Genomic DNA, 27,100 nt, shown 5'->3' on the forward strand with positions numbered 1-27,100 from the left:
TGGCTTTTAAGGAAAATGGGAATGCACCTAAACAGAGAGGAAAAGCATTACAGGAGAGCACAGTAATCCCTGGGTGTCCTCAGGAGTTTTTGCTGATTCCCTGCAGCATCCACAGGCTGTTCCCAGTCCTATTTCAGGGAACTCCCCAGTGGAGACACAGCTGTGGATGAGTTTTATTTGCATATATAATGAAAATAATGCATTGCACAGAGGTGTTAACCCTCTCCCTTAGGGCTCTTAAACCTTTCAGTGTGGAAGACCTCCCAAAAAAATGCTCTAGGAGGTATTCAAAAACTGAGAAAGGAGAGAACAGCCTGGCCAGAAGGAGAAGGCTGGCACTCTTTAGCTTGGATAGGATGGATTTTTCCTTGGCTGGGATCTGGTTATACCTCCTGATATCTGCTTATTTCACCTGTCAAGGCCTAGGAGCAGAATAAATCAGCCTCTCTTTTGAATGAGGGGGCTCAAATGTACAACCCAGTGGTTTGGCAGCTGCTGGGCTGTGCTGGGTGTCCCAATGTATTCTGAGCATGAGGGACAGGCAGAGTAATTGCCTGACAATTAAAGAGATTGAATTTCCTCTCATTAGCTGTGGGGTAGGCTTGTAGACCTGGGCAGTTCCATGGGCTTGCTGACACCCAGCAAGCACTTCAGATCTTACAAATGTGCTTTTTAATATAAATATACACATCCTGTCTTCTGCATTTCCCAGGAAGCTCCTTAGATCTTGTCCAAATTCAGGATTATTTTTTCCATTGCTGATTATTCCAGATTATTCCAATGGCACCATGGTTGAGCTGAGTAACTATAAACTTCTCACATGGACACTATTTCTGGAGCAAGAGTTGATTTTTTTTGCAGCTTAGTCACAATTACTTTCAAAAGCAGGAGACAAGAGAAGAGACAGATGAAGCCCAAAAAGCAAATTTTGCTTCAACTCTTGAGCTTGAGTGAGCTGAACTTGTGAAATGTAGAAGCTTGGAAGCACCAGGGATTTACCTTGGGGTCACCCAGGGATATTTTAGCGGGGAATGCACAGGAGTCTGAGTACTTTTAAGGGATCTGTCACACACTCCCAGCTTGCTTGCACCAAGGCAGCTCAGCTGAGCAGTGCATTAGCCTGTTTCTCATGCAGAGTGCTGTAAACTAACCCTGGGGAGCATTTCAAAGATGCTGAAATGGGAGTGACCTTGAGGAGCTGCACTCTCACATGAGCACAAATTGCTTTCATACCCAGAAAATGGGAAGTCAGAATATATCAAATGTTATCAACCATCCAACTGGTTATCTGTACCCTTTTTTGTCTCTCCCCATAAAACAAGTGGATTTTTTTTCTCCAAGTACCATTGGATACCTTAACAGATGCAATTGTCATTATGGAAATAATGATATGGAGAAGAAAATCATTTGCTTGCATTAAATCAAATTTTACTCATTCAGCTCCTTTCCTTTCCTTTCCTTTCCTTTCCTTTCCTTTCCTTTCCTTTCCTTTCCTTTCCTTTCCTTTCCTTTCCTTTCCTTTCCTTTCCTTTCCTTTCCTTTCCTTTCCTTTCCTTTCCTTTCCTTTTCCTTTCCTTTCCTTTCCTTTCCTTTCCTTTTCCTTTCCTTTCCTTTCCTTCCTTTCCTTTCCTTCCTTCCTTTCCTTTCCTTTCCTTTCCTTTCCTTTCCTTTCCTTTCCTTTCCTTTCCTTTCCTTTCCTTTCCTTTCCTTTCCTCTTCCTCTATAATTTTCTTTTCAGGTGTTTTTATAACATCCTTTATAATTAACAATTACAAAAATAATGCAATTAAAAAGTAAATAATATCTGAATTGTTTAGTAGTATTGATTAGTGTAAGGATCCTGTAGATCAAGATTAGGTTTTCCAATTCTAATTTTTGCATGGAAGAAAAAGCACATTTAGTTTTGAATCAGGAGCTTTAGGAGGAATAATCAAAACTTTGCTTATTTTTAATATAATGACAGTATTTTTAAGATACAACAGTACATATATGGAATATGCATGTAAAAATACAGAAAACCATCTTTTTAAGGTAGAGAGAATGATTTCTGTGTGTTAACTCCTTTGCTATGTCTCTTATATCGGCTATGGTTAACACTACTCTAATTTACTATTGCTGAAATTCTGACTTTGCATTTCTTGACTTTTAAAATATTGTGTTGCTTGCATCATGAAAATACATGTTGTTATTTTATTTAACTAAGAAAAAAATCTAATACACACTGAAATAAATTCAGTGATGATTATTCTGGAGAAGAAGGGCTACTAAGTACACATATGTTTAGTGTTTCAAGCCTGAGAGCAAAGTTAATGGTGCATATAAATAATTATTTGTGCAATACACTCATAATCCATATGGTCACTCTATGAAAATTATATATAAAAGGCAGTTAAAGTCACAGAGATTGACTTTGCATAGTTCTGAAACACCTGGACAGGAGGGATGTGCTTGGGTCCTCTGTCCACAAAACAGAGAAGGAACAAACAGAATGCAGCAGCATCTCTCAAAAAAACCACAAAAAAAAAAAAACCCAAAAAAACCCACTTTGATTATTTTGTTTTGCAGGAAATTATCCCACCACCTTTATTCTGGAAAAGCCCAGAATCTTTGAACTAATTCAGAATTTAGGCTTTGTGCATCTTTGAACTAATTCAGAATTTAGGCTTTGGGAGCAGCTCAGCTCATGGTTCCCTGGCTTCCTCCTGCCCTTTTTTAATCTTCCTGGATGTTCCATCATGACCCAGCTTTCATCAGTTGTAGCTGTTCTGCATAAAACAATTTTCAAACATCTTCCCAGGGATCCAGTCTCATCATAATTTCTCTAGACACATTGTAGGCAGCTTTCCTGGGGACTGTATCTGTGGCAGGTCAGAAATTTCATTCACCTGTAGCTAATTTTGTGTGGCTGCTCCTGCATGCAAACATCTCCATGAAAATATTTTCCATGACCAAACAGAACCTTCTGAAAATCTGAGTAACACAAAATATCTATGTGCATATGTGAATATCTCTTTGTGTAGCCTCAAGAGAGAAGAGTGGATTATCAGGCTTGAAAGCAGATTTTGGCAATCTAAATATATCTTTTTTCCTTGGGAAGCTCTAAGCATTGAGAAGCAGAATTGAGTTTGTGGTGACTTTATACCTAAACCATGGCAGGACTTGTATGAAGACATTGAACCATCAAACATGTTGGCAGAAGTATGATAGCAAAAATCTACAAGGAAGCCAGAGAGGGACAATTCATTAGGAACTGGAGTGACAGGACAAGAGGGAATGGCTTCAAACTGGAACAGGGGGAAAAATAAGTTAGATTTGAGGACAATTTTTTACTGTGAGATTGGTGAGGTCCTGGCACAGGTGCCCAGAGAAGCTGCCCCTGGATCCCTGGCAGTGCCCAGGGCCAGGCTGGACACTGGAGCACCTGGGACAGTGGGAGATGTCCCTGCCATGGCTGGGGTGGCATTCCAACAAAACCACTTTGTGATTCTGTGATTCTTACACAAAAACACTCCACATGTCTGAACTGCCTTTGTGCCAGTGTGCTTTCTATGCAGACAAGGATGTGAGGAGTGTTTTTGGGGCTGCAGGAGCTGCAGTGGGTTTGCTCTCCACCTCTCCAGCTTCATTATTTCACTGAGCACACTGATGAACTGTAATTGTTTCCTGGCTCCTGTTGGTAGGAGATCGGGTGACAAAGGGGTTTGGAGCACTGCTAGGTTCCTGTTTCTCTCACTGATCTCTATTAGAACAATCATTATGATAATGATTCTAATCCAAGCTTCTGTAATATAACTGAGAAATAAATGCTTCGTGGTTAATATGCCTCAATTAACGGGTCACCCAGCGTAGCTGCAGCAGGTTGCAAGTAAGTAGCTTTCAGGATCTGAGCCCAAATGATTATAGGTTTTCTTTCCCTTTTTAGATGAAACAGATTCATAAGCCTTGCTCAAATGAATCGCTCTTGTAGTCATTAATTATAGTATACACATGTTAATGACATCATTATCAGGAGATAACATAATGTCCCAAGGACCACGTGCTGCAGTTGTTTCCTGTGCAAACAATTGTGCTTGATAACACAGCCTGTCACAAAATGTCAAAAGAAACCACATGGTGTCTCAAAATGATTGTGAAATTATCATGTGTCACAGCTATGTGTATCATAAAAAATACCATCACGACAGAATTTTTCATTAGCTTTTGGGTGAGGGATACTGAAGAGAACAAATAATTAAGATCTTGAACATCTCAAGTGCAGCACATAATGCAGCACTGAACTGTTTAAAGTGTATCCTGTGATTGAATTAAAGTGCATTAGTCATGAATTCAGGATATGCACAGTAATAGGCAATATTGAGCACCTTGGGAGATTTTTATTTTCTCTTATTTAAAAAACAGACAGAATGGAATTAGTCCTTTTAATATCCTACAGTTCAGTTTCCTTTAGCACCTCCCTTTTAGCTTGTATGAGGATTGGGTATTAAGACTGTAAGAAACTTGTCTGTTTCTTTAGCAAATTTATAACTTTCAGTTATTAAATCCTGCTCAAGTGAAACTCAGTGCCAAAGTTCCTCAGTACCTCTGAGGGAACAGAATTTCTATCATAGGGCTTCATTTGAGCAATCTCATTTTCATCCTTTCCACGATGCAGCAAAACTGAAAAGCCCCTGGCCAGCCTGTATGTTTTGCTGCTGACAGAATAGCAGAGCTATTCACTAAGGACTGAACTCCCCTTTTTGCCATCCATGGATTTTGCCAGTGTTACCATCTTCTGCAGTTTTCCTCCTGAATTCTGTGGATTTTCCTCCTGAACTCAAGTGGTGATTTATTTGGGTCTGTATTTTTGGTTTTCCCATTTTTCCTTCACCACCAAACTGAAAAACATGATTATTCTCCAGCTGGCAGAAAGCTGTGCAAAACTGTGTCCCAGAGCCAGAGGGTTCTGCAGGCACAGAAAGGTGGAGCAGTTTCCCAGGACAGCAAAGGCTGCTTGTTAATGAGATGTCAGGAGTTTTCCTCCTCCTCTCTAGGGTTATGTGGGACCTGCTGTCAAACAGAGACCCATCAATACCCTCATCTCCAGAGCTGAGCTTTTTGTAACCCATGAGACTCTGTTTCCAGATGCTCTGATGATAACAGTAACACTGCTTCAGTCATGCAGTAATTAGCAATTTAGTAATTAGCCATCAGCAGCAAGGCAGACAAAGGGAGATACCCAAATTTTTCTACTCCATCAAGATTCTATCCCTGCTTAGGTGTGACCCCACCTGCAGAGCTGCCCCAGCCCAGGGAGGAGCTGGAGCTGCTGCAGAGCCCAGAGGAGGCAGCAGGATGAGCAGAGGATGGAGCAGCTCTGCTGGCAGGAAAGGCTGGCACAGCTGGGATTGTTCACCTGCACAGGAGAAGCTTTGGCTGAGCTCAGTGTGGCCTTGCAGGGCCTGAAGGAGCTGCAGGAAACATGGAGAGAGACAATTCCCAAGGGATGGAGGGACAGACACAGGGAATGGAGGGACAGGACACAGGAAATGGCATTCAATGCCAGAGGGCAGGGCTGGATTAGATCCTAGACAGAAATTCTTCCCTGTGATGGTGGTGAAACACTGGAATAAGTTGCCCAGAGCATCTGTGACTGCCCCTGGATCCCTGGCAGTGCCCAAGGCCAGGTTGGATATTGGAGCAGCCTGGGACAGTGGAAGGTGTTCCTTGCCATGGCAGGGGTGGAATGAGATGATCTTTAAAGTCCTTCCAACAAAACCATTCTATAATTCACTGATAATTTCAAAAGCTGTATGTTCCTGATGCTTCTGTTCCTTTCTATGAAAGGTTCACATGAGCCAATCAGCCTTCCTGCAAGAGAGCTGGCATGCAAATATTTTAGAAAATTTAAAGCTGAAAGTCTCAGAAGTAGCATCTTAGTTTACATATTTGGACTCTGATTCTAAGTGATCCCCAAGGGGAAAGAAGCAACCCTCTCAGAGGATGCCTTTGAATCACATCTGTCCTTACCAGTAACAGTGACACAGGAATTCCTGACAGATGAGCTGGTTTTACACTTACTGAGAGGATTCAGTAAGATTAAGATAAGGATTCAAGTTCCTCTCTTTTTTCACTTGGAGTTCCAAACCTCCCAGTGCTCTCTATCCATCTCATTACTCAGGTTTGCAGTGTTGCAGTTACCAGCACACTCAGCCCTGGCACACACAATAAATTACCAGTGACCTTTTTTTCACCTCTTTGCCTCAAATTTCCATTCCTGCAAGGAACAACATCTAATTAAACACCACAAAGGAGTCTTTTCAGGCAGGAGGGGGATGGATATTCCATGACATTACCAGAATTTATTCTGGCAAAATCTGAGGCAAGGAACAGCCTGGAGACAGAGGTGAAGAGACCAGAGAGATTTATGAGAGACTGGCAGAGCTGGCAATAGAAATTGGAAGAGTTACTGGAGCTGTCAGCAACTTTGCAATCTTCAAGATGGAAAATCCAATGATAATTATTTGTTAGCAGCAGTATTAAAAATGTATTTAACTGACAGAGGGCTGAGAAGACTTTTCATTTCTTCAGTGCTGCAGATTTGGTAACATTTAAATATATATATAATTTTTAATTTTTTTTTTTACAGTTCACAAGAGTTCAGCTTCTTAACGAGCTGTTCTTTTTAAGACAAATTTTCTTTTTAAGACCAATTTTGGGCACTCTGTTGATGCTGCTCATAAAGAGCAGCTGAGGCAAGTGCACAGCATAAATATAGGAGAACTTCAGAAACCACACTCTTAAAGATGCTTGCAGGTTATCCTTGGAAAACCTTTGTGAAGTTTGAGTTTAAATTCATGAAATTACCTCAAAAGACAGCAAACACACCCTGTGCATTATCTGAGGAATAATTGACTGTTTAGACAATCAGGACATATTTTTAGGAAGAATTCAATTGCACTCAGGGATGTTCAACAGTTCTGCAAAGCCACCTGAACACTAAAAATAAGTGAAAGAACACAACATCTGTCCCAGGTGGGAGATAACAGTCTAGAAATCCCTAATTTTGCCACAGAAAAAGTGTAAAATGAGAGTATCCAATGTACCATTCAGCAAGGACTGCCCACAGGTCTTCTTTCCATTTCATTTACTATTTTCTAATCTAGTGCCTGATCAAAAATAAGGCAAAAATAGAAGTAGCCTCATTCACCAACTTCATAACTCTGAGCACTGTGTAATCCCCCTACTAAAGAAGAATTTATCTTGTGGGGAAAAATGTTTGTGTAATTAAACAATGTATCATCAAACATGATCACAACAGTCCACTAGAGACTGCTTGGATGTCTCAGTTATTGAAATTTTGGATGCTTGAACCTGCCATCTAAATTTTCTTTTTTTTTTTTTTTCTTAATCCATATAAATTAATCCAGAGGAGATATCTTGTTTTTGTTGGGTTTTTTTAATTTTTACATATTAATAAGGCAATCAGTAGATTAGAGATTTGATTGGAGGTCTTTTCCAACCTAAATGATCATCATGCAGTAGAGTCTCAGCAGTTACTCCTCAAAACAGACTTCTGTAATTCAAGTTGCAGGATTCCATTTAAATTGAATTCCATTCAATTTAAAGGGAGATGGAATAAAGATTTTTAGAAAAATGTTGCTTCTGGAAACTTGGACAAAGGACCCTGGTTGAACAATCCCCATTTTCTGTCCTAGCAATTGAGAGGGCAAAACCTCATGTCCACAGGATATTCTGAATTTCTCCATGTTATCAATTTATTGGGGGGGAAAAGAAGGAAAAGAAAATAAATTGGGCTGGAGGAAAAAATCTGCTTTTATCACCTTTTCCTTTGCATAAGTGGTTGAAATTCTGGAATCCACTGGGTTTGTCCCAGTTTGGAGTTGTAGCTGCTTTGACAGTGGCAGCATCTTCCTTTTTGCAACATTCATATCCAGTTATTAGTTTGGCATCCTGCTGATACTGTTATTGCTTCAATTTATCTTATCTTACTGGTAAGGAAATTTTAAAAGTCACATCATTTTCCAGCATTTTCCACTGTGAATTCCCAGTGAAACACTGTGGGACAAAGGGGCAGCACTTCAACAACGAGGGATTTTTCAAGCTAAATTCCAAAGAACACAGATTTTCCTCCAGTTAAAAGAGAACAGAAATGCAGGAGCTTCTCAAGATTGAATCTCAGGATGGATTTTTCCCCAGGGTTTTAGGTAATATGATAAATTTTTAATCACAGCTACAGGAAAGGGGTTGGTTAGAGCAGTTATTTGCAAAGGAGGAGCAGCCTGGATCTACAACGTGAGACCCTCCTGCCCATCACTCCTGCAGTCTCCTTTTAGCAAAAACCAGAATAATCCATCCAGGGGAAATTCATTAAATAACAGCTGACTAGAAGATAACTAGAAATTAGTGACAACTTTGCTTCATATGAATAAGGAAGTTTCTACTTTTGATTCAACAACACCATAGTATTTTGTTTTATATTTAATTTGTCAAAACTATTCCTTCAATTTCTCACAGAATTAAAAAATCAGGAATGTATTCCCAGTTAATCCATGTCCCTTAAACTGATTGTAGCTTGAATGAATTTGGATCATTTTTCCAGTATTATTTGGCTGAAAAAACAACTCAGTTTTGAGAATTCCCATGAATTTGTGTAGCTTTTTCTTCCTTCCTTTTCTGCCAGAATTTACATTTTGAAGATGTGAGCATGTGGCCTGATTTTTGCAGGCTGAGCTAATAAAACCTTCTCAGAAATGCCTTTTGTCAAAGAGGTCACATTCTCATAAAAAGTTTTGGGTCAAAGAAGTCAGCTGTTCTCTAAAAATAAAATAACTTACAGTCCAAAGCCCCAACAGGAGTGGTTCTAAAAACCTTTCTTCCAACTTACAAGAAACTCTAAAATGTATCATAGAAAAAGCAATAAAACTTGAACATAAAATCATAAAATCCCCCTGGGGATGTGACTAATAAGGCTGTTACGCAATGCATAAAACTCACACTACACCTTTGTGATTATTCTTTTTATAATGAAATATAATTTCAAACCCTCAAAAAACTAAACCCAGAATGACCAATTCAGTCCTTCAACCTCCTGGATTTCCTAAGGCCAAATGAAAGTAATTTAATAATTCAGGTACAAAGCTTAGATCTAAGCACAGCTTTTATGCTTGTGTGTTTCAAGGATCTGATTAATAAAGAAAGATTTGACAATGTGATTTTACAAAAAAAAAAAAAATTAAAAAAGGCATTTTCATATTGCCCTTGTAAGCAGCTGCTTCATTTATCACCCTCAACATTTGTCATCTACAATATGTCAAACCTTGCTTGGAAACATGACTCTCCTCCTCCTTTCCTGGTGGTTACATTATCAGCAGTGCCATTTTGGCCTCTGCTTTTGGAAGAGGTAATAGGAGTTTCTATTCCCTTGAAACACAATTTAGAGGGGGGGGAAAAAAATTATAAACCAAGTCCTTTGAACTCCTTGTAACGTGGGAAGGGACTGTGGAGGAAAGTGACCCCCAGCCCTGTGCCACACTCTGTCCAGGAGATGGATGGCTATAATTTACTCCTGCCTCAAACACGAGTATTTATGGTGCCTCCCCTTGGCTGAGGGGTAAAAATGGTCTCCAGAGAAACAGAAACATTTCTTTTTAAGAGCATATTGAAAAGAGGGATGCATGGGACAGCTGAAAGTCAAGGGAAGGAGATAATGAGGGTTGCTTTGTCCTTATTTTTTTTTTTTTTCAGGTAATAAAATATTTCTCCTTGTTTGCCCTTGTGGAAAACACTGGTTTTTTTCCCTTTTTTTTTTTACTCACACACACACATATGTCTGTGCACATGCAGGCACAAAAACACCTTGACATAAGTTACAGAAGTGATAAATCTCTAGGGCTCCTGTACAGCAAAGTACTGTCAACATCAGCACTGTAAAATTTAGCTTTAAAACTTCTTTTCAGCTGGATAAGCACATTGGCAGCTCTGAATGAGCCAAAATCACTATAATCCAGGTTCAAATTAGGGTTCTCTTCCTCTGGCCTCAGACTGGAGTCAAATTATCAGCCACTGCTTTTGTCTGGAAGTATTAAGTATGCAGTAAAACAGTCCCAAAATACTCAGCACATAAGGTCTAGAATTCAGATTTGATAAAACACTGCAAAGACACAATAACAAGGGATGTAAAAAATCACAACAAATTCCCTAGGAAGCTTCCTAATTTTAGATTTCATAAAAATGAAAGTTTCCATTCTGATTTTTTAATTTTTATTTTTTTTTTCTGTTAGAGCAGCTTCTAATTTATGGGTGATTGTGTATCAAAAAGTATCACATTTAGAATCCCTACTTTATAAATATTCTGCTTCTCTAAGCCCTCTTTGTTTCTGTTTGCTAGGAATTCCCTCTTTCCATAAGACAGATATTAAAAATGTGTTAAACACATCAGTTACCCATCAGCTTTTCCAAGGCTGTGCAGCCTTTAAGATGGTTCCCCACTCTTCTGGAAATTTTCTGTTTTTATTGAGATTTGCTTTCTCTCTAGAAACTTGTGGCATGCAGAGCAGTAAAAGTAGAAACTAGACCATGTAGAGGAAAAGAAAAGATAAATAGATTCAGAATTAAGGTTTTGGTTTTGCAGAAACAAGGTGGTCAGACCATTCCTAAACTTCCCAGATCTAAACTATTCCCAAACAATTCCCAGGTTTGTCTAAAAAGGGGCAGAATTTTTACTGGATAAACCAGATAAAATTAAAATAAACATCTACAAAGCTTTTTATTAGGATCTTGTTCTCCCTCATTGAATCTCCTTTCCTGTCTTTCCTGGAATTGCAGAATTTATTGACATTGTGAATCTCCTTAATTAAGAGAATGTGGAGTTTGAGATCAGACCTTCAGTACTTGATTTCCCTGAATTTAAGCTGGACTTCTGAAGGATGGTTGCAAAAGTCTGATCACCTCCCCTTGAGCTCCTTTTATCATCAATAAGAAAGTGTTTGTCATTTTTAAGACAAGACCAATGGAAGGACCTCTGGAAGGTCTTTTTATTGTCCCCTCAACATCCACTGCAAAAACCATTCTTAATTTTTAGCCATCGGTTGTGGTGAGCCACTGATGGGTTTTATGACCATGTTTGACCCCTGTGAGTGCTTTTGGATATTCATCCAATGCAACAACACTTCTCTGTCAGTGTTAATATGCAAAAATATATATATTTGTATTGGTTATGCTAGTAAATTCATATAGAGATTGGCTGCTAAACATCTAGAGAGCTGTGTCTTGCTGATTTAAAGACATTGGAGTCTGTTCCTGCCATCACAGTATCAGATGATATCGGTCTATCTGCAACTATTTAGAAAATAAAATTATAATTCCCTCTGAACAGCTAGAGGAGGCTGGTTCTACCAGAGCCCTCTTTCTCATACATCAGCAGATAGCATTTCATGGCTTTTTAGCTCAGAACTGAGCTGTTATAGACCCAGGTCACCGTGCTTAAAAGTATATTTACCTGCATGAGTGAGCAGTGAATGAAAACCATTAATGTCCCGGCATGCCCCGCTCCCCAATACTCATTTTTGTTGGAGCCAGAGTTTCTTCCTGTGTTTCTGCTTCATTTAAACCTGTCAATACCCCAATTAGTGTTTGCTTCTCTTCCCCAGAGAGGGACATTTACACATGTCACTTCACAGCCTCCAGAAGCTAAAAGACTTACAGGAGCTGCTGGGTCATAAAATAAAACCTGATTAAAGCTTGTGCTTTCCAGTGACTTTCTGTCTTTTTTTTTTCATTTAAACTTGTAAATTGTTCAGGTGATTTTAATGAAAGGACACAAATAGAGAGTTTAAAGCATAAAAACTTGTTTAAAAAAAAACCACAAAAAAATCACTGTCCTATGGGATTCCACAGCCTCTGTTTTTCACTGATTTGCATTCAGTAAGCCACCAAAAATTAGAGCACTGTGCTTTACAATTATGATAGCAGTAACCCTCTCATTTCACATTAAAACTTGATGCCATCTTGATGGCAGACTGAATTCAATTTAAGATCAAAGCATTAGAGAAGTTATCTAAAATTATGTATTGCTAGTTTTAACTGTTTAACATTCCTGCTCTTTCCAGCCTGGCTTTTATAACAGACTGATGAAAGATCATAATTGATTTGGAATAGAAAAAGGCCCCAGGATTTTATAATTAATGGAGACATGTTTCTGGTGCTAATTTTTAGGCATCCACACTTTCCAATAATTTCAATGATTGTAAAATTAATATTGTCCATACATTTCTTCTGTGGGAAGATGTTGTCTAAGTCTGCATAAATCACAATTAGAAATTTGGTAATATAATGGTTTTTTGATCACTAATTTTTGTTTTGACAATTAGCCAAGCTTTGATGAGATTGACTTCCCAGTGCCTCACGTGAGTTCCCACAGTTTGTAACACATTTTGTAAGTAATTTCCACAGGATTTTACTACAGCTGACTGCAGGGGACAAAGCTGCCAGCTTATCATCTCCCATTCCCTTCCCCTGGTCAGTGGGAAGTGCAGTTGCACAAAATGGGAATTGAAGCTGCATGGCAAAGCAAGAGAAAGTCCCATTGATATGAGAACCATGTCAAAGTTAAAGGAATATCAGCAGCTGCAGGTCTCCTGTGTATCAGCTGAAGCCACCAGTTTGCACTGCACAAACACAGAAATAATGCAAGGCAAGACCTCAGGAAGAGGAAAGAACTGCCTTTGTGATTTGAGAGAAAAGCCCTTTTTTATTTTATTAATGTGTCTTTTGGTTAAAATTCATAGTTGTCATGCAAAATAAATCAACTTCTCTTCCTCTAATGTGACCTGAAACCACTTCTGAGTGAATAAGAGATGAGCCCTAAATGTTCACAGCCTTTGCCCTGACACATTCAATCAGATCAGGAGGAGCTGCCAAAGACTCAAGACATCATTGGCATTTTATTCCAGCTCAGCATCAAACCAGGCCTGTTCAAGCTTGGAAACACATGTTTGATAATATTTATAATCAAAATCACTTCCTTTATACCAGGAGAATAGCTGGCTGAAATGCTGTTTTAAGATGTACAGGATCCATATTTATTCCCACCCAGTATTTATTTGGTTTTAGGTTTTTTTTTTCCCCCAAAAGATTATCTTGTATGGGTGGCCTAAAAATGCAGTTTTTACAAACCACTGAGTGTCTTGTTTTGATTTGGAATTTGTAATACAAACTTATGAAGCTGAGACAAGACCTGACATTTCTGTGTGTAATTTTTCTCTTTTTACACAGCAGTGCTGTTGTTTTATACTTCTCTGTCAAAAAATTATTTTTTTTAATATATCTGCTAATGAATCTCTTGCCTTTTATCCAGTAATTAATTTATACAAAAACCTATAAAAAGCTACTGTCTTCTTTTAGGGCAAGTTAGGGGTAGAAGACAATTTGCTTTCTTCAGTTTTATTTTAAAAATATTTTCAGGAATATATTAATAAATTTTAAGAATTTATTTCTTGTACACTACAGACTCCTGAAACTAAAGCTGAGTAAATAATTCAGTCTGTTCTATGAATTCATCAAATCTTTACTTCTCTCTTCAAATATATCAGGTTTACACATTTGAAATTATTTTTTCTAATCTGAAACATCAATGATTATTAATTTCAAAACAGTGCCTTTCTAAATTTGAAATTCATGCCATATTGATTACTGGCACAATTCACCAAGAATGTTTCTAGCTAAGAGTTGCATTGCTTGGACAGCAAATTCTTTACTGATTCCAAGCAATATGATAAAATATTATATTCTTAAATCACTTTCCTGAAATGATTAAATAATTAAAATAAAATTTTAAAAATATTTATCCTAAGAGAACAAGTCTTTGAGGAGATTTCCATAACAAACAAACAAACACAAGTAGGTCCCAAATGTGAAGTTAATTTTCAGAATTAGTGAATATTGGTAGAAAGAAGTTGTCATTAATTATATATACCATTATTATTATTATATATAATAACTTGTATACATAAAAATGGGATGATTTTTTTGTGTTTACATATTTCTTTGACAATCTGAGACCCAGAATTTTCTAATCTTGGACATCTCCTGAGGAGGAGGATTAAGAGCATGATTTTCACCTGCTGAACAGCATTGACTTTTTCCAAGGAACTATGAGTTCAAATTCAAGTGTTTGGGAAATCCTATTGATTTCAAATTCTCTTTTCTTCCCCATTTGAATTTCAGAGAGATGTTATTTAAGTAAACCCAAATATCTCTTATCAGAAAGGGAATACTGAAGTTACAAATTCTAGCAAAGCTCTGGCTGACTCCTGAAAGTCTGCTAAATTTGAAAATAAATTAACAAATGTATATGTCAACCAATAAAAGTGTGATAGCTAGGCTCTCTTAAATATAAGAAATATATTTGCATTGGTTTTCTCTGCCTGAGCAAAAGTGCTTGGAGGAAAAGGGAATTTTTTCAGGGAGGAAAATCCCATTTGTCATGGACAGAACAGTGTTCTCACTGTAGCTGACCAGAATAAAAGGTCAGCTGAATTTGGCTTAAATGTTAAATTAGAATTTTAATTAATTTTTTCAATATTTTTTCAATGTTTGCAAGATGAATCTCTCATGGTTAGAGATATTTCCCCAAACTGGCCAGTTCAAGCACGATCCAGTGATGGAGCCAAAACAGGAGAACACTCTGCCAGGACAGAGATTTCAGACCAGGAGAATCCCAGAATGGCTTTGGGTTAGAAAGGACCATAATTCTTAAAAATACTGAGAATTTCAGTCACTCTTACAATTATTTTTGAATAATACATGGATATTTAGTGCTTAAGTACAAACTGAAAGACAGGGAGATTTTTAATTTGCTTTTTCCAATGTGGTTATTCCCATCTATGAGATGAAAGAGAGAAAAAATACCCCATTCACCATCCCAGCTCTCTACGAAATTTTTAAAATTGATGTGAATTTTTGTTTTCTGTTAATTAATAAAAAATTATTCTAAAAGGACTCAAAAGTTTCTGATACCCTTCACAAGCTTTCCTCAACTTCCTACAGTCTTGTTATTCTGGGTAATGAGACTGCTCTTTATCAAGGTAATTAAATATTTTCATTTTTATTTGTTCCTGATGAAACACTCAGCAGTAGCAGAGGAAAATAAGTCAGATTAAGTAATTTTTACTGAATCTTAGGAAAGGCCTAGATTTAGTTTTCTTCAAGAGTAGGACAAAAAGTTCTTATTTTGTCTGAGCCACTTCAACAATTCTGAAGTATAACCCTGACTACTGAATTTTGCACTTTGATTTTAATGCTGGAGTTGTTAATACTATAAAGCAATCATTATGTTAATATAATTGCTGCTTAATATAATTGTATAATCAAAATGCATTGTATAATGCACTTTTATATGCTTTAGTATAGCAATAATATATAGTGCTATAATAAATAATGGTTTGATAATATAACAATAATAATATTATTAAATATTTTTAAATTATTTCTTGTTGAGTTGCCATGAAGAAAAACAATGGGCTAACCTGTGAAAAGCAGCAAATAAATCAACTTTCCAAAAGAAAGCCCAACTCCAAACAGAGAAAGCTCCTGGATTAATGCTGCTGGCAGAGATATGCATACCTTGAAAATGGAAATTGCCATGATTTATAAATTGTAGCTTCTATTTTCCAGTTCTTGAGCAATAGATCTCTAACTGTGCCCAGCACCACACAGCTTCAAAGACAAGAACCCCAGAGAAAACACAACTGGATTAATTTGTCCTGTGGGGAAACTACTCCAAAATTGTGGAACATGGCAATATCCATTCCTTGAACCTTCCAAAATGCTCTTCCCTTCCAAAATTCTCTTATATAAATGCATATCTATAAATATAATTATGTGTCTGTATATAAGGCACATTGGAAGAGATATAAGGCACAGACACACTTAATTTGCCATCTGAATCATCTTGATACATTTCTAAATGCCTTCACTTATTTTTAAAACATCCTAAGAGAATATCTCATGCATATGTAGTGCAGATTTAGCTTGCTTATTTACAGTTTTCTAGATTATTTTGTCAGTAAAGAACCAGCATATTTATCTCGGTTATTTGCATCAGTAATTTGATTAAAGATAGTTGGAGGATGAAGAAATACATTGCCTAAAATATCCTTGGGAATGTGGCTTTGTTGCCAGAAATCTTTTGACACAGAGGAAGATAAAAAGAAGAGCTTATGGTTTAGGATCATTGGAGATAAATTGTGAAGAGTAAAAAATCAGCTTTGGAGGAAAGGGAAATATTTAGCTGTGAGGCATTGCTATGGCAATAAGGAATCTGTGTGGAAGATTATTGTGAGGAGAAGGGAAGGATAAGCAGGGATAAAGCTGTATCTGAGGAATAAAGTCATCTTTCTTTACATGTTTTTATAGTGCTCTTATTAAGAAAGTTTGTTGGGGGGGGGGGAAATGAGCTTTGCAAGGTAGCCTCTGGCTTTTACCAGCAAAATAGGAGCCATGGGGTTTGGTTTGGCACTGTCACCCAGCACAGAAGCCAAAAGTAAGGCAGGAGTGCCTGGGACAGGATCCTGGATGTCTGTGGGATTTTAATCCAAGTCCAAGGTCCCATTTTCTGTGTGCTCCTGCCCATGAAGCAGGAGGAGGGTGGAGCTGCCAGGGCAAGGCTCACCTGCACACAAGCTCTGGTGCCTCGTGGGGAGGCACAAACCCCCCATCCCTCATCTCCTGCATGGGCTCAGAACATTTTCACCATCACCAGGAGACTCCAAGGGGGAGATATTGATGGGAAGGGACTGCAGCTGTAGGGAAAAACCTCTAGGTGGCTTGGGAGGTTGGATGATTTAATTAGGGACAGGAAATGAGGCTGGAGGAGGAAAATATAAAGGTATAGGGATTAGGGGGCATGTGAGAGCTCAAGGAGGTTGAAGCAGGAAGAAAGAGGGAGAGGTGAAGGGAACTGGAGCCTGCAGTGCTGAGGGGAGAGAGATGTGCACAGGAAGGGATGTGGGAGGCTGGGGCCATTGTGGAAGGAAGAAAGAGGTGGCACAAGCTGATGATGGTGATGTGGACTCCTTAACAGCCTGACACTCTTTTGAATTGGGTCTCTATTGAACAAAATGCATAAAAGGATGTATGGGACTATTTCAGGAAGAAATTCAGGATGAATTTCTTCACTGAAAGGATTTTCAGACATTGAAAAGGGCTGCCCAGGGAGGTTTGGAGTGCCCATCCCTGGAGATGTCACCTGGATGTGGCACTCAGTGCTCTGGGTGGGGACAAGGTGGGCTTTGGGCACAGCTGGGGCTCCATGGGCTGGGAGGACTTTTCCAGTCTAAATGATTCTGTGATCCTGCACAGTCCTGATTGTTCTGGGTTTGGAGGAACAAACAGCCTTTTTGGTCACAAAAAGCCAAAACTTTCTGAAAAAGCCAACTTTCTGAAAGTAACCTCCTTGTGGGTATGTGGGGCACACACCAGATAAAACTGAGACTATTTCCATTCTCTGGAATATGGAATCAGACTCATCCTGATTTTGTATTTCAATTATTCATAATTTCTTCTCTTCAATGTTCCTCTTGGACAAAACTGATGAGTACTGAATACCCAAACAGTTAAACAAGATGTTCTTTATCACCAGTGCATGTGGAGCCTCCTGCCTCACACAAGAGCTTTCTCAGAATTCCTCCTGGAATTAGATCCCATTGGATCAAGCCCACGGCTCCACAGGCCCTGTTAATCTCCAGCTCGGTTTGGTTTGGTTCAGGAAGCCTCTGCATCCTGACATATTGTCATATCCAAGCATTAACAGCTCTGGCATGTGAAAAGGTCATGCCAGCAAGCATTAACATTACAGGCTGGCAATTAAAGTAATTCATTTAAATAAGGGGTTTTATTCTGCTGTGCGGCAACAAACACAACCTAGGCAAGGGGAGAGCCTGGGAAGGCCCAAATCAGATCCTCTGCCAGTGTCATCTGATTAAAAGAGGGACCCAGAGGAGCTCAGATGGAAGGAGTGAGCTGTTGTGATGAGAAGAGGCAACCATTCATGCATAAAAACGAGGGACTGGGGCTCCTGCAGGAGGCAGCCCTGGAGGGCAAGAGCTTAGGGGGGTTCAGTGCTGATGCCTCATGTGCTTTAGAAGAGTGGGCAGATTCATTCAGAAAGAACAGCTCTGTGGCTGTCCAGGGCTTTCCAGCTTCTCCTGAACTGAAAGACTCATGGGCTTTGATTCTTTCTAGAGGCAGAAATCCAGATGCCATTTATTAGTGGACAAGCCATGTGGGGAGGAAAGGACAGCAAAGGACTCCAAAGAGATCATCCTCCTTCAAAGATGCTTGGGGTGTTTGGGGTTTGCAATAACATTCCAAGGATTTGTTTTGTTCCTGTTTGCAGGAAATTTTAATTCCAAAACATGAAAATACTTTAGGTTTAAGACTATTCTTGCCAAGAAGAGAGTATTTTTTTCAACATTAAAATTTAAGCCCTTTTTAAAAGAATGGTTAATGAAGTTGACAGGTATGTCCAAACTGTTCTGCAAATACCTTCTGAGTACAATAAAAACTCGATTCTAGCTAGGTTTATTGTCAGTTTAATTATACTTTCAGTTCAGCACAGTTCAGCTACGCACTCAACACATCCATGGCTTGTAAGCTCCTTGGTGCAGAGCCTTTCTTTTAATTTTGTGCAGCTCCTGCTTTAATTGAGCCCTCATTTTGATAGATCATTACTGTCACACACACACTGATAAAACATATAACAGTCAGCAAGTTGAACAGCAGCTCATCAGAAGGAAGCAGACATTTTTTATCTGTTCCTTATTGTCCACATATCTGAATACTTATTAGTTAAGTCCCTTTATGTGCTGTGAATATTGAATACTGAATTATGTTGCAAGTTGCCCTGTGAGAAGCAAAACAAATGTAGACAGGCTTCCTTTGGATTCACACCTTTTATTGTCCACTTCCAACTCCTTTCTGCTAAGTTCCCTTTGAGACCCATCAGGAATGAAAATAAAATAATTTTTCACATTTATTTCGATCTGGTTGAATATGGACAAGCTGGGTGAGACACAGATTGAAAAGCATAATCAAACCCTTCAGTTCACTGAGGAACAACCTTGTTCTGTTTTTTTTTTTGTCTGTTTCTAGTTCCAGCTATGATAACCTCCTACCCAAACACCACCCTGGCAACTCAAGGCCAAAAGAAGGAGATGAGCTGCACAGCACATGGAGAGAAACCCATCATAGTCCGCTGGGAGAAGGAAGACAGGATCATTAACCCTGAAATGTCCCGTTACCTGGTTTCCACCAAGGAAGTTGGGGATGAAGTGATTTCTACCCTGCAGGTAAGAAAACAAATTGGCCCCCAAGTCATCCAGATATGTCAAGGTGTGCTTGTGAAAAATTGCCCCTTGTCACACTCCAAGGCAGCAAGAGAGTGAGCCAGGCTCAACCCTCCATCCTCTCTGTCTCAGGAGCAGCATGGCTCATGCCTTATCCTGTCCTTCCCCAGATGAGTTTGATCAAACTGCTGATAAACCCTGGCAAATATCCAACCCCAAGTTCTGATGTGTGTCACACTTGCCCTCACCAAAATCACTACACTGGTTTGAGAAAAAATGCTGCCTTTTTAAAGTGCTCTTCTCCCTCCCTTACACTTGGTGGGGCTTGTGACACCACTTTATACAGTCAGGACTTTAAATGTTGTTTTATGTGTGCTTTTATGAAGTCAAAAAGAATCTTTCTTCTTTTTCCTGACTCCAAAATCTTCATTATCCATTTTCAGTTACATTTAAAAAGTGTATTTATCAGGCTCATAGAACTAATTCTCTATCTGCCTGGTTATTGTCTAAATTTTAGAGTAACTCTTATGAAAGATTTCTTTCTTCATTGGCTAAAAACTGTGTTGGATAATATCCAGTGAAATTCTGGGTTTGCTGTCTGTGAGGGACTTTTTGCCATTGATTTCTATGAGAAAGAATAAATTCCACATGTGACTTTGTTCCTATTTGTCTTTTTGTGATACAAATAATATTTAGTTATAGGATTGACCCCTAGGCATCTCTGCCGTCATTTTTCTTGTTGATTTTACTAAGATAACCCCTGGATACACAACAATATTTCTATTTGGAAATATTCTATTCTATTTCCTTCTATTTGGAAGGCTGGAGTCCTGCTTGGAGAGTTTTCTGAAGCAGTTGAGTACAGCAATGGTGTTCTACATCCATGTGTGTTACATAGAAAACCTTTCACTTCTGAGAGATAAAACACCCCAAAAAGCAGAAAGAGGCAGATTAAGGCTGTGTCTGAAGCTTTGAGCTCAGTGCTTTTGCATGATGATGTGTGAGATCTTTAGTTGTGTACTCAGCTTTTATTTTTCCACCTCAGTGAGAGAGGACTTGGATTTTCACTGGGGCTGAATTAGGATTGAGTAATGAACAGCACTGTGTGACACAAAGCTGATTTTTGAGACCCAACTTTTCACAGGTGGCCATTAATTGTGTGTTCTTTGTTTTCTGGGCACTCTCCCTGAACCCTTGGGGTCTGATTTGCAGAAGCTCAGGGGAAGCTGTTATCAACACATGAAAGGCTATTTATTGCTCAGGACTCTGAGGGAGGGGAGAAGGCCCTGCATGTCTCAAACTGGGCTCTGGAAATTTTTGTTTCCCTGTCTCCAAGTTCAGCCACACGTGCAAGGGAACACAGCTTGACAAGTTGTCACATCTCAGATGGTAACTCTCCAATTTCCTTGCAGCAAGTGGTAAATTAATCCATTTATCCTAACCAGTGGTGACTGGGAGTTGTGCTCACATCACCTGGGTTTTGCTGAGGAATAAAGAGCACGTGGAGTTTCCATGGCTCAGCTAATATGTGGCAACTTGTAAAGCAGCCACAAACATTATCATATATCTGCTTCCTTAATTCTCTACATGAAATGGTGGCAGTGCTCTTCATGGTGTCAGGCTTGATGAAAATAAATTCACTAGTGTTTTTGCAATGGGTGAACTCACAGGAAAATGCTGTGAGAAAATGAATGTCTGTTTTCAGGGCACAGTTTGAACAGTGTGCAGTAAATAAATTGTGGAGCAGCAGACTGAACACTGATAAGCAAATGGCATTTCAAATATCTGCTCGTTTAAAAAAAAAATCTTTCTTTCTTATATCTTGAATGAAGCAGTGGTCATGTAGAAAAATATCATTCTGAACATGTTTGCAAATATTATATATAAATTTCCTTGTGTTAAACAACAAATTGAAAAGAAAAATCACACAAAACTTTATTATGAGGCACCATGCTGAATGCTACAGGGTTCAGCACCAGTGTTTGAACCTTTATTTCCTCCACACAGACTTCAGCCACTTGAGTTATTTTCAGAAATAACCGGAAAAATTTGGAGGCAGCAGGAGGCACCATTTTGTATGGCAAATTTCAGCCAACAGTTAAATACTTGGCAAACTTGTGGGGAACTGGAATCAAGGCTCCTAAGGAGAAGCTGCAGGAATAGGTGGAGCTCCAGCTCCTGACTACACATGTCGAGCTGCTATTCTGTGTCCTCAGCCCAGGTGCTGCTGGCTTTGCTAATCTCAGTATTTTGGAAGCTTTCCTATGCAAATGTACATTTGCAACCTGCAATATCTATTTATTGCTGTCAAGGAGAACAGTCTGCACAATTTTTCTTGCACCACACAGACAAGCTGTTAGTTTATTTTCTCTGTGTGCTGTTCAATCCATCACCTCTTTTCCAACCTCCTATAGATTCTGCCAACTGTGCGTGAAGATTCTGGCTTCTTCTCCTGCCATGCCATCAATTCTTACGGGGAGGATCGTGGAATAATTCAACTCACTGTGCAAGGTAGGGAGAGGACAACACATGAAAAAAAACCACAGCTATTGTAGGACAAGAAGTGTAGAAATCTGCTGGGGGGATGGAAGTTCTGATTCATAATTAAATGTTTTCCTCATTGTCAAAGAAATAAGAAGCTGCATTAAAGTTCTCAGTTTTTCGTTTTCCAGAGATTAAATCAAAAGAAAAGCTTGAGTCCTTCTAGATCTGTACAAATTAATTAGATTTTTTTCCTTAAATACATTAGTTGATAATTACCAAAGATACTTAAAACTAATATCTTCAGTAAGGATTGTGGATATGGAGGAATGATGGAGAGCAGGTTTCATTTGATTTTAAAGAACAAATGTGCTTCAAACCCAGGTCTGAAACAAAGCAGAAGTGATCTCACTTCATCTCTAGAGAAATACTAAACCTACTGTGGAACTTAGAGCAAAATATTTCAAGTTTAATCAGTCAGGATAAATTGTGAGCAGTCTGCACAATCCAGACTCTAGGAATTTATGTTGCCTGGGGCTGGATTTCCCTTCCCACAGGGCAGAAACAGCAAGTCCTGGAGAGGAGACAATATTTGAGATGCAGGACACGGGCAGGACTCAGCCACTGGCCACTGCTCGTTCCCATGGGGTTCCTCTCTGAGCCTGAATACAAAAAATTCCTACCACTTGCAGATTTCTCTCTCCCTGCCCTTGATTCCAAGTAGCAGCAGATTCCAGAGGATGCCTAAGGCAGCTCTGTTGAAAAATCCAGGTGGAGTCTGGGGACAGGTTCCCAGTTCCACCACTGCTCATCTAAGCTGCCATGACAATTTAAAGGGACATTAGAATGGGTCTAGGTGCTGGCTATTTGCAACATTAACTTTAGAGGCAGAAGGAGCTTTTAGAGGGATTTTATCAAATTATTCTGTTATTAAACTAAGACTTTTTAAATGCTCGAAGAGACAGAAATTTTACTCTCCCCACCAAATTCAGCACTTTTGAGTTTGGGTATAAGCACTCATATTTTTGCAAGCATATTTTGAGTAAAGTCACTGATAGAAGTATCAGGAAAATGTGGTGTTCAAGGTAAAACATCTTTCCTGGAATGACAGTCGAAGCTGGAGTGATTTTAAGGAAATGCAACCAAGAAGGCCAAAGAGAAGCCAACATTTAAGATTACACCATTGGCTCCTGTGGGATATTGGCGAAAGCCAGGAGAAAAGCAGCCTTGAAGCAGCTTGGATTTCTCATGCTGCTCAAGGAAAACAAAAGAGAAAATAATTATAACAATGATTAAGCACCTGCTGGATGCATGAGCTACATGACCAGGGGTGTTACCTCCCTTGCATCAATGGAATCATTTCTATTTTTACTACCACAAACTACTCTATATAAGTGTAGTGTTTATTTAAATAAAGGGCTTTTAGCTTCTCCATTGCATGAAGAAGTCTGTTGCTATATTCTTTTCACCACAGCCCAAATGCAACAGAGTTGAGAAGTGCTGATACTTCCAGCAGGTGATTAACAGGATCAGAGCCCCATGAGCACCCAGAGCAATGCCAGGAAGGCTGAGGCAGCACCAGTTGAGAGGATGGGGTCTGTTGTGAGCAGAGCTGTGTGTGTGTGTTTGCCCAGAACCCCCCGACCCCCCTGAGATAGAGATCCGGGAGGTGAGAGCGCGGAGCATCGCCCTCCGGTGGACCATGGGCTTCGACGGCAACAGCCCCATCACCGGCTACGACATCGAGTGCAAGAACAAGTCAGGTAAGGACAACCTCAGCAATCCCACTGCTGCTCCTTCCCCACTGCTTTGTGTTGCAAAAGGGAATCCATAAATTGAAACTGCTCCATGGAATTTTTTATCATGGTTTGTTTAATCTTCCGCGGGGAGATTTGTCTTCATTTGTTGTCCTTTTTGTTTGTTTTGTGGTGAAGACACTAAATTTAGCAATTGCTGCTTTTCCCTTTTACCACTTCAACCTGTGTTTACTGAGGGAAAATTTTTGTGATGTTTTCATTAGTGGATAAAATATTTTCAAGGGTGTTGAGTCATCAGTCATCATTTTAGCCCTGGCTTTGTAAATGAAATCAATACTGTACAGGAGAGATTGATAACGTACCTGAAGGATGAGGAGTGGGAATTCTCCTCTGAGGCTGAAGTCAGGAATCACAGGTTTGGAGATGTAGATTGGGCAAGGATGCCTTCAAGGGATGTGCACACCTGAAAGTTTCTGGAGTTTGGGGTTTTTTTTATTGTTTTCCTTTCTTTCCAACCACCCACCTGCTCCAGAAGAGCTTCCGAAAGTCGTTCTTGCCTAATTGACTTCTTTCTCACACTAAAGCATCTCTTGTGTTTCTCAAATACAAGAATAAGTATTTAAGAATGATATAATTCAGCACAACTTCGTTTAGGATGACTGAGGTGCTTCCCTTCTATTGAAGCAGTGACAAGAAGGGATTCAGAGCTCTAAAACATCTTTGTTAGATTTAGTTTGATGTTTTCAAGCAACAATGAGGAATGCAGGAAAAGATTAAGTGGGGGTCAACATGAACTTGCATTGAAAATTGATTTCTCTCTAATGCAGAATGATAAATCAAAAGCAAGATGGCAAAAGAAGGAAAGAAACAATATCAAAACACATTGTATCAAGACACAATATATTGATAAAGATTAAAAAAATTAAAGAAAGGAAAAGAAATGGGTGGCAGAACTGGTGTCAATATTTCTTTGTCTGTATCTGAAGACAAATCCTCGAGGTCATGTCCTAACAAGAACAGATTATCTTCTTCTTACTGCAAACAACAGAAATGTCATTTTTTAGAGTCTGAGGCTGAATGTTTGGAGAAACTCAGATCAGGTCTTTGAATTCTTGCATGTGAATTTTGTCATTAATTAAGTCACTGAGAAGATGAAAAACAAAAGATGGTTAATAGAGAACTTGCATGGGGTAGTTGGGGGAATTTAGAAAAAAAGAGGAAGAATTAAGCAAACTTCTCAGTTCCCAGGTATTAAAGGGGTGGGACAAAATTTAGATTATGTATTCAAGGAACATCCTGCCAAGACCAGTGTGAAGCTGTAAACTGCACAGCTGTGCTTTGTGAGAATCTTCCACCTCTGTTGTCTTTTCTGAGGACTCAGGAATGAGTTTAGATCAGGTGCACCATCAAGGCTTCTCAAGCAGGAAAACTTTTCTGTTTCAGAGAAGGTGCAGGTAACCACAAACCATGCAGGGACTGTACTTAGCAGTCCTCACATATCTATCATAAAATCATAGAATTTAGGTTGGAAAACACTTTTAAGATCATTGAATCCAAAGTTAGCTCAGCACCGCTGATATCTACCCCATCAGACACAAAAGTAACATTAATTACACCAATGGAATTAGTTTCTCCATGGAAGTAGTGTGGTGTTGTCCTGTAGGGTCCAGTTTCTGTCCCAGAGCACTATGAGTAGCAGGAACTTGGTATTTCAGGATGTTTTGGTGCTTAGAGAAATCACCTGTCTGTACAGAAATGTACCTGTGGCACTCAGACCTGACCTCCCATGGACACCAGTCCTTTGCCTGCAGACCTTTCCATCGGAGGTGTGCAAAGAGCTCTGGAGACAGGAATGGGGGGGTGGCTCCTCCTTTGTGCCTCTCTCCCCATCCTTTTAAAGTTTTTTATGTCATTCGGGTAATCTTAGGGACAAGCTTCGAACTGTTCCGTTTAATTGCCCCTCCTTTTGCTCCGGTGTGAGCGGGGCATCCCCCGGGTCCCCGATGCTTTGGAAGAGTTGGGATTTCCCAAAATCTTCCCCGGGAGCCGCGGGGCCGGTGCAGTACCAGCAATGGCCACCGGGTGGCAGCGCCGGACCGCGCTTGAGAGTGCCGGCCGCTTCCCCAAATTCCTCAAAATTCCCCAAATTTCTCCTAGAAGAGCCCGAAGCTTCAGCCTTCCTTTTAGGAACGGAAGGAAAGATGTTAGTTTCGTTAAAATGAGATTTTTTAAATAGATCGTTCTGTAAGTGTGTGTTTTGTGTAACACTGAGTAATGCTAGGATGTAACATGAGTGGAATAAAGTTTAGATTTTTATTTTTTTCTCTCTCTTCATCTTTTCTTTTTTTTTTTCCTTTTCTTTTCTTTTCTTTTCTTTTCTTTTCTTTTCTTTTCTTTTCTTTTCTTTTCTTTTCTTTTCTTTTCTTTTCTTTTCTTTTCTTTTCTTTTCTTTTCTTTTCTTTTCTTTTCTTTTCTTTTCTTTTCCTTTTCTTCTTTTCGTTCCTCCCTTTCTTTCTCTTTTCTTTTGATTTTCTTTCTTTTTTTATAGCCCATTGCTATATGCTTTCTATGCCTATTAAGTCTTTCCTCAACTGAAAATAAAAAACAAAGGAGTCAATAATTAATCTTAATACCTTTGTTATTTACCACATGGAGATGAGCATATATTTTTTACAATCTGCAACAAGAAAAATGGATTAACTATTTTTTTTTTCTTATTTCTTATTAACACAGATTTTAAAAAAATGCAGAATAATAGTTTTCTCTATGGACTGACTTAATTTTAAAACGATTGTACAAGGTTTATTTTACCCATCAGAAAAAGGGGTAAAGGTATCAAAAGAAGCTCCTAAAGTCCAGGCATGTCATAAATAGACAATGGAAATCTGTGTTTAAATGTAGAGGAGACTGGTTTTTCATCTTGTTCTTTATGGCATCATTACTTAACCCGCCAAAGAATCACCAGAATTTTTACAATATCTTTCTGTACTTTCAGTAAGGACAACACAGTCCTACTACACAGAGGTCAGTATTTGAAACAATGAAGTGAAAAGGAAGCTGATTTAATAAGATGCAGACAATTTAAAAAAAATCTCATCATTCTCAAAGGAAATTTAACAGAGTCTCCATACCAAGCACGTCTGTTTTGAAATTCCTTTCCTGAAAGTATCTCACAGATGAAGATGTCACAAACTCAGTTACCAAAGTAAAATAACATTTTATTGCTAACCACAATAATTTGAATGCTGATTCCCAAATTTCCTCTGTTTAAACAAAGCCACCTGGCTAAGCAAACAGGACTTGCAACCAGCTAAGTGCGGATGTCACTTTGGCAACTTCTGCCTCTTTCAGAAAAACCCTTACAAGAGAATTCACAGTTTCTGCAAATATTTCATATCTGGGTGAACGCTGAGGGACAGCCCTGCTCCCCGGCACAGCCAGGGCTCTGCAGCCTGGGGCTGGGGCTGCCGTGTGCCAGCGGGGCCAAAGCCTTTCAGGGCTCTGGGCACAGCAGGGGCC

At 39.2% G+C, this 27,100-nt stretch overlaps 1 protein-coding gene across 2 annotated transcripts in view; it reads left to right on the forward strand.

The window, feature by feature from the left end:
• DSCAM (DS cell adhesion molecule) overlaps positions 1–27,100 on the forward strand; it is a 454,596-nt gene that overhangs the window by 300,702 nt on the left and 126,794 nt on the right. For both annotated transcript variants that reach the window (XM_079312259.1, XM_079312260.1), the window contains 3 exons: positions 19,150–19,346; positions 21,758–21,854; positions 23,459–23,587. In XM_079312259.1, the coding sequence (XP_079168385.1) occupies positions 19,150–19,346; positions 21,758–21,854; positions 23,459–23,587 (423 nt within the window). The remainder of the gene's footprint in view (positions 1–19,149; positions 19,347–21,757; positions 21,855–23,458; positions 23,588–27,100) is intronic.

This window comes from Erithacus rubecula (genome assembly GCF_903797595.1).
Source record: "Erithacus rubecula genome assembly, chromosome: 1".
NCBI lineage: Eukaryota > Metazoa > Chordata > Aves > Passeriformes > Muscicapidae > Erithacus > Erithacus rubecula.